At 40.9% G+C, this 8,930-nt stretch overlaps 1 protein-coding gene across 1 annotated transcript in view; it reads left to right on the top strand.

The window, feature by feature from the left end:
* Positions 1-8,930, top strand: part of si:dkey-237h12.3 (teneurin-3) — a gene marked incomplete in the record, with an annotated part of 271,624 nt that overhangs the window by 233,994 nt on the left and 28,700 nt on the right. The window contains 1 exon segment of the mRNA XM_014001975.1: positions 8,641-8,890. Within this exon segment, the coding sequence (XP_013857429.1) occupies positions 8,641-8,890 (250 nt within the window).

Genomic DNA, 8,930 nt, shown 5'->3' with positions numbered 1-8,930 from the left:
TGTACAAGCTGTTTAGATTGTCAAAAAGCCTGTGTTTTTAGGGTTATTAACAGAGTTCGTGTACTCAGACCAGTAATATTTGGGGTCACAAATTTTAGCCATGGATATTTTGTGGGTCAGAAGACAAAAAGTTTGGGAACCTCTGTTCTGTAGAACCTCCTTGGTCTCTCTGCTTAGGCTGCTGCCCCACGCGACCCGACCCCAAATAAGCAGAAGAAAACAGAYGGATGTCTTAAAGTTTTCAACCATTTAGATTCATCATTTCTATGTATAAATGACTCCTATTCTTGGCAGAAACACATTGACAAAAAGAAACATAAGATGTTTTTTTTTGTTTATTTTTACAAAAACACATTTTTTTAGAAAAAGTTTAGCAGAACATTATTCCAAGACAGGAATTTGTTTGTAAATCAGAAAAAAAACATCAATGTAATCAGATAATAAAATGAAACAAAACAAAAATWTATAAGAACATCGACTTCTTGTTACATCTCTTTGTAAGATAATTTTAATATCTTTTTTTGTTGTTGTTGATTTCWCGTATTCTTCCCCTTCAGGGTTTCAGTTCTCAACTTCCCTGCAATGCCTTTCTTAATTTATGTTTTCCAAGTTTTTTTTTTCGTTGGTTGAAAACAAATTAAAGGAAAACAAAAGAAACTGAGCCCCAGTGTGCCTTCAGTTGTGATGAACTGCTTTCTCAGTTTAAAGGATGACAGTATTAGTGTTGTGAATCTAACTTTGATCATCTTGAAGGCAAACTTGATGTGAATGCTCCTGCACTACCACTGTTCTGTATTGTACACCTACGCTCCCTCTTTGAGGTTACACTTTTCACCTAACTCGGCGTAGGCCTATCACCCTTTCACAATTTACGCCTCTTTGCAGAACTGGGTCTGAGGAGTAATTAAATCGGTTAATCAAAGGGAAGCAGGGAAATAGAAATTCTGCTTCAYTTCATCTTTTATTACTCATTAGTTTGACCTTCAGCAACTATCAACACTTCATGCACGCCACTACGAGACTGGTTCAGATGCAGCGTGCTTGTCAAAAGATGACTCCGTGAAAGGCTCACTTTAAAACATCTGATCCTCCTGATCTGTATTGGTTCGTTTTTCTGGGTCGTTTTTCTACATGCATTTTGATGCTGCAGATAAATAAGCAGTTTAAAAGGTTTACTGATTTAACAGCACACGGATGAAGTGTAAAGAAGCAACCAGTCACAGCTCCTTGGGTCTTTGTACAGTTTTCCCGCAGCTTGAGTGTATTTATGAAGAGGTTCTCCTGGACTCTGGAGGCTCCTCACAAGTCCTCTGCAACCGCCTGACATGGAACTATAAATCTTTTTTTTTCTGCTTTTTTGGCAACAAARTTTAAGAAAACCTAGGAGATTATTTTTATTAGCAGATATTTCAGCTACCGGCGGAGCTCTGAGTAAAGGGGAAATGTTTATCTGGCTTGAACTTACCGTATTTATTCAAGTATAATACGTAAAAGTTAAATCCATAAAATCCTCCATAAAGTTGGGGTACTATACTGGATAAATATTTTTACTTATGTATTTTAACTGAAATATCGGCTTCATTCACAAAATGCCTGAGTCCGGAAACGAGACCGCGTCGTAAAAAGCAGTTGAAACGAGCTTACCTCTGACACTCCTCCGTGCATCAGAGCGAGATAATAACAGATCTAGGCAGGCGACATGATGTGAAAAAAAGGGGGAAAAGTAGTCCTGCACCTTAATAATGATAACAAACTAAAGACATAAGCATGTGACCGGGCCGCTCCTCGAACAACAACAAACACATGTTCGTCTGTAAAGGCTGCCGTCTACCGGTGTTCTGAAAAAGTTAGTATCCCTGAAAAAAACATTTCCCCACCAGAGGGGGCGCTCGCGAGTAGGAAGTAATCTGCTTTTCCACCACAAGATGGCCCAAATCTCATGTGAAGTCTTTGACTTTTGTGTTGGTGCCTCCTGGTGGACTATGTGCAAAATGCCAGAATTCATATGATGCTGCTACAGCTGATATATATTTGTTGTCGAAATACATTTTAGTACATATGTTGTTAAAAATAAAATGAACAGTCCAATGATCATTTTACTGATATGTATAAAGACTGCAAAGGCTGAAAAATCTTGAAGTCTGTATGAAATTGGAGGTAGTTTGAAAGGGGGGGGGTCGTATTATACATGAGATCATATTATACATGAGATCGTATTATGCATGAGGTCGTATTATACATGAGATCATATTATACATGAATAAATATGGTAGTGTTTCCTACACTTCTTTGAATAAAGTCTTTTACCCAACCTTACATGGATGCACTGCTATTCATCCTACAATACTAGCAGCAGTGGCGCACGTGCATGTAAAACATTTTTGAGAATGCAGATGTGGTTGTAGAAAACATGTCATAAAGACATGCTCCTTCGCTTTGTTCCAACCCTGACGCCACTTTGTCCTGCGTCTTTGTTCAGCGATCCAAAACAAGAGACACAGGAGCTCATTGGCAAACCTAATCTGTCGAGCCATTCCGACGCCGAACTTTATGAAGTGAGCGAAAGAGCGCCAGAATAAGCCTGCAGCTCGTYGCACGCTGGCATATTTGTGTTTCATCTCACCTGTCTCAAAGTAAAGCACAGCCATCTCCAAAGCCTTCGCYGCGGCAGCATCACAGTTGGAGTTGTTGTGAGATGCATTTGTGATCAACAGATAGGTGCAGCATGTGTGATATGCCAATGCCTGCTGCATCCTTTATTAGATTGAGCTGTACTCCGTCTGAATTTATCAGAAAACCAAATGTCGCCGCGCATTAAAAATCATCATGCGCCGGCTTGTTGTACATGGAAACAGCGACTGCAGAAATAAAACAAGGGACCAGATGGCGTGGAGCTTTTCCTATGGAGTAAATGCTGCAAACTCCCCAAGGCTTTTTGATTCTCACACTTTTTCATATGTCGTGTTACAAGAAAAAAAATGCATCGCAAAGCCTGGCTAWATTTAAAGCAAACAAGAATTCTTGAGCAAACTTGTCGCTTTCTGTTTCATTTACTTCTTTTCGGGGGGCCTAATATTATTTGCAAMGTAGTTTCATGCTGCACTCCTTTTAGCTCAACCCGAAACTCCATTTCTAGGTACAACTGAATGKTTTTAATCTTTTGATTTTGGCATGTCAGTTTACACAGAGTTCGATAATCTATCTTTAATGCTAGATAGGAAAAAAATAAAATAAAATTGCAAACTTATTTGTGATGGTATCCGTTTTTGCCATCACATTAATTCCTACTACCAGTTTGTGAGTATTCATCTCGTTTTATTGCTTTGCATCTTCTGCATCCAAACTGAATCATTCAGTCAGCAGTCAGCCACTTTTTTTTGACATCAGAGATTTATGGCCCATGTGAGTTTTTGGAGTGAGAAATTCAGTTCAATATCCTCGGCTGACAAGAAGATGAATCCAAATATCACTGTTTGCCTGCGTTGCTGCTCAAGTATTGATTCTTTAATGCTCTAAACCTTGACTAATGTCCTCGCCCAACATGTAAGCAAACGGTGGTCCTGCAGCTGCACAGCGGTTTATCTCCAAACGTTTGCTATCGCTCTTTGTTGTGATTCCTGCTTCATTTTTTTTTTTTGCACCACTTGGAACATCTGAGGACTTTTTCCTCTCATCGTTCGTGGCATAAGACCCGAGCGAAAGCCCTTCCCCCTCGCTCTGCCTCCACTCCAGAGGCTGTCAAACCAGATAAGGCAAATTGCTGGTGTCTGTTCTGTAGTCGTGTCCTCCTGCCCCTCAATTCTTCGTTACAAGTGGATGTGCCCTTCCCCTCAATCTGCAGCTTGTCTCTATCTCGGGTAACATAGCTGGTACTTATTGGACACAGCCAAAGTTCAGCAAGGCGGTATCTCTAAGGTGAATTACGGCACGGCCCAAACAAATGCAACATTTTTTAGGTATCGAGAGGTCTTTGGTCTGCTTTTAGCTTCAATCAGGATCAGTGGGACCCTGGGTGATGGTTTCAACAAAAAAAAAAGACAAACGCAAAGGAGAACAAAGAAGGACAGGGTGCAATTAAGACACACTCTCATTTGTCCCCTACCACTCTCTGCACTCACCATGTGTCACCAAGGTGACATTGCTCAGGGCGCTYGAGTTTTTTATCACATATGGAGGCTCAGCCTTCCATCGGCACCATTAATCATCTCAGAAGCTGTGATGTCAACATTAAAGGKTTTTTTTTCTTTATTATTTTTATTTCACACCACATGATTTAAATTAGCCTTTTATCAAACAAATTATTACCTCCTGTAACGCCTTCAAGGAATGAATCACTTCTGTTTGGGGCAGCACAGAGTGGAATTATGATTTCTTCATACGGGCAGCAGACACAGTTTGTGAAKATGACATTTTGCCCCCTTACTCAATATTATGTGTAATGACTCCTCTCCTGGTTTTCTATTTGCYACATTATTTCTGTTATAGGTAAATGGCCTTTCAGCCGTTCTCTGCCTCTCATTTCAGCTCATTTTGTACGAATATGTATATCCTGGATTGTTTTCAGCATTTCTCTGCGTTTATTTGCGAGATTTCGAGTCACTTCTTGTTTAGCTCCGCCTGAGTGTTCAAAAATTAAAAAATAAAAATAAACTAAATGCCGCGTGACATGCAGCTTACGCAGGATGCAACGGATGCAACAGGTTCGGTCTCTTCTTTCTACGCCGAGACAGCAGTGATCGTTGCCTTTCACTAACTTCTGCCGAGATTTCAGAACCCGCCCCCACGCGTTCATTTTTTTTTCTAATCGATGAACAGACACGTCCCCAACGACTGATCCACTCAGCTGCCATGCTTATACTTTGACTTCTCCTCTGAAAAAAAACTAAAATAATTGCCGTGGGAGTCTGTTGCAGTCTGTGCAGAAAAACAGAACTTTGAGAATAAATTGTTTTCCTGTAGCATTCTGTTGGGAAATCATATCATAGTTTGCGAGTTTCCATCCAGAGTGAGACGTGCAAAATATTTATGAATACATGTTTGTGGACTTTCGAAGCCATTTTTAACGGCGACAATGTAGAACCCCCCCACCCCCCCCCCCCACCCCTTCCACAGCCCGGAGCGCTGGACAGTCAGAAGCTGAATTCCCATCAGTTTGAGCTCTCCAGCTGAGACATCACAAGCTTGATCCTTGCAACAATCATGAGCAGTAATGTGTCACGGCCAAGTGTCCTTGAGGGAAGAAAGCTGAACCTTAATCTGCTCACTCTAAGCTGGCGGAAGACATTGTGTGTGWGAGAGAATCAAAGTGAAAGAGTATAGTGTCAATAGTAAGTGTGGGAGTGATGGTGGGGGGTGGCTGATTGATAGCTGTATTTAATCTATTCCATTACACTGTCTAATAGCCTTTGGGAAGACTTGTGTGTACAGTAAACCGTGATGGAAGTGTAAATGGCACGACCATATTGGATTGCTTGAATGACTTCAGCATTCTTTTTTTTWAAGCTGAATGTCTGCCAAATGGCGACATGGCTGTAGTGCTAAAACCGATCCATGTCCTCCACACTGCATATTGCATCATGCATATAAGAAACATCCTTATCTTTCCAGTGAATGTTGGGAAGTCATTACACAGATAGACATTAAAATTCAGATCAAATTATGCAGCTTATTAGTCACCTTTGATGTATAACTTTTTTTTTTGCTCTCTCTCTCTCTCGCACTCTCTCTCTCTGGGCGCAGTATCAACCTTTCAGCTCACTGAGTGTTTTTCGTCGCCACCCGGTGTTTCTTTCAGCGTGCCAGCGGATAGATCACAGTTCAATTAAAGTCCCAAGGTCACACGTTTTCCACGCGTCACACGGAAAGCCTCGTCCTGAACCTATTTGTCTTGCTTAGAGGCTCGTGTATAATGCTGTCGGAAACAAAACAGAAAAAAAAAAAGACGGATCGGTCGGATCACCACGAGTCTCGGCAGTCTGTGTCTTCATTTGAATTCGTCCTTCAATCAGCTAAAATCAATGAAAGGAACTAATCAGAAAGGGGACAAGCTGCACACTTGATTTCGCTTATATTGAGGGTTACCATGGCTTACCGTGCGGCTCTGTGGGCGAGCGGCGTGATGTGGCCGTTCAGCGGCGTCACGGATCCACTAATTAGGACAGGGGCCGAGTGAATTCACACAAGTTGCTGGATGTGAATAATTAAGTGCTCTGAGCATGCACTTCTTTCCTTTGAAGAAATTCTCTCCATGCACACGTGCCCCACCCCTCACAAAAACGCCAGTTATATTTGTCCTTTGTTAAAAACATTATTCTGTTATGACTCACTACGCTYGCTAAGTCCTGCGGTGAATCTTATGGACGGTGATTTAGGAATTGTCCACATCTACATACTGTATTTATGTTTACTGCCTCTTTGTGACTGGAGGAAAACAGGCTCCCTGTCAAGTTAAAAGAACATCATTTGACATAAAATATACTTCAGCTTTATAGAGGGTTCCCAGAAATCCACTGAGGCAGTGACATAACTCCACAATACGGGAATCTATCAGTTGAATTGATGGCCAGGGTGTTGCCTGTGTGCTGCCTCTGCTCCCTGCTCTATTTAAAACACATCACTGTCTGCACGTTCCTTAAAGGGATAGTTTGTCGTTGTTGGGTTTGTTTGTCTTTTGTTTTAAAGTAGAGTTACRTGGACTTCTTATAAGTTCTTTATCTGCAGTAGTCAGTGATTTTAGCAATCATAATTTGGAGAATGAGGGAGAAATTCATGAGGGAATCAGTCAGGCTTCAACAAGGCTTAAAAATGTATAACAATAGTGTTTCATATGAATCAACGTAGATAATTATTAGTTTTTTCTACCTCGTTGAAATAAGACCTATAGGATTGTTTTTTCCTCTTTTGCCCACAGTTTACTCTCAAGCCGTTACACTCATTTTCTCCTTTCACGCCACGTCGTTCTTTTTTAATTATATTTTTAAGCAGTTATGATGAGGCACGGTGGCAAAATATGAAACTGCAGCTGCGCATGTTATTCAACAGGTTAGTGAGTTAGTTGATACCACCAACCTTGCTTAGCCGCGAGAGGCCGAGCGGCTAAAGCCTTTCCTCTGCCTACATCCCCCAGACTGCCGTGCGGTTCTGGATCTGAGTTCAGTGAATTTATCAACATCCTTTTGGACATTTTTTCATTGATATTGATCATGTGTCTACCACAGTATATRTTGTCACTGAATTATTGCCCAGCCCCAAGTCGAGCTAGCCTGGTAGATTTCAACCRGGCCAATCAGCAAACAGGAGGCGGAGTTGTGAATGCTGACGTTGATTTTCCGTGCCGTTGGCAGCGGAGGACGTGAATGAAGCTAAGCCGTGTTGACAAGGCTTCCAAATTAAATTAAATTTGTCTCACAAAGCCTGCAGCACTCATTTACAGCCATYTTGTTCAGCTTGGAACTTCTCTCTCCCCAGAAGGGGATGGTTGCTTACAGGGCACGCAATTCCCAGTTAGCTTCTTAGCTTAGCTTCCTTCACGGTCGAGCTGGCGCACTGCATACGTCACGGCCAAACGTTAGYAATTGGGTAAATCAGATCCATTTGTTTTTAACTTCAACAGAAACGCTCTCAATAGCCGAGGTTCTCTCTGTACAAAACWAAGTGTAGAACAAGGGCTGTTTTTTTACCAGGCTAAAGCCAAGCTAACAGGCTTGGATAAGTTCAAGAGCAAATTTCCGCAATTTAAAACTCAAAAACAAATTTCCCCGAGCAAATAATAATAATAAAAAAATTCCTTTACAACTTCTATTTTTTTACAAGTTAGGTGTTGTTGTTTGTGTCTATTTGTTTAACAGAGTTTCATGTTGTGTTGTGTACAGAGGCAGCTGACTGTGTTCTGGTACTTATGGGCTGGGACTCCCAGATCTGATCCCTAAAACTGAATACCAACAGTAAAAGTGAGGGATTAAAAAAACTAAGAAAGGAACAAAGAAAAGAAACAAASAAAGAAAGAAAGAAAACAGCAAGCCTTGTTTTGGGAGTTATGAGCTTTTATTTCTAGGAGCCAGGTTTCACAAAGCAAAATTAGATAAACTGGATGACTTTTTGCTCATAATTACGTGTAGGAGTAAGGGCAACATTTAGTGACAGCAAAAATATTTGAGTTTAAAAAAGACTTTAAATTAAAAGTAAAGAAGTACGCAGAGGTCATTCAAGCGATATTGAAATTTTTGAGTTTGAGTTGTTTTAGATGCTGAAAATGTGTTCTTAAGTGGCTCTCGCTTTTAGCTTGACTCTCCGTGAGAAATTCTCTGAGTTTAAACGAAGTCACTCTGAACACAGTCTAAAAACAAACAGCTTGACAGTAACCTGCAGGCACGTAGATGCCAGTTTATTTCATTTAATTCTTTAGCATAAAAACAAGCTTTTACCTTGAAAATGTTAAGCATGAAGATGGTTTTACATTTCAATTTTAAAATAAACATATTTTAATTTGGACAAAAAAGGTATTTTCTAACTATTTCCTGAATCTCACTTTTTTGTTGGTCTTTTTAATATCAAAATTGGTTGAATACCAGCTAAACAATGTCTTTTTTTCCCATCACTGTCAGACACCAATTATGCTTTCCCTCCTGTTCTGTTTCTCAGGCATCCTGTACAAAGGAAGCGGGGAGAACCAGTTCATCTCCCTCCAGCCCCCGGTGATTTCCACCGTGATGGGGAATGGACGGCGCAGGAGCATTTCCTGCCCCAGCTGTAATGGGCAGGCTCAGGGCAACAAGCTGCTGGCGCCAGTGGCTCTGGCCTGGGGCATTGATGGAAGTCTCTATGTTGGCGATTTCAATTTCATCCGCCGGATCTACCCATCTGGGAATGTGACAAGTATCATGGAGCTCAGGTAAAAGAAAGTGGAATGTTCATTATTATTAAATATATAT

Source organism: Austrofundulus limnaeus, unplaced genomic scaffold, assembly GCF_001266775.1.
Source record: "Austrofundulus limnaeus strain Quisiro unplaced genomic scaffold, Austrofundulus_limnaeus-1.0 Scaffold11, whole genome shotgun sequence".
Classification (NCBI taxonomy): Eukaryota; Metazoa; Chordata; class Actinopteri; order Cyprinodontiformes; family Rivulidae; genus Austrofundulus; species Austrofundulus limnaeus.
Note: the sequence above shows the minus strand (reverse complement) of the source record. Positions and strands in the feature narration are given on the sequence as shown.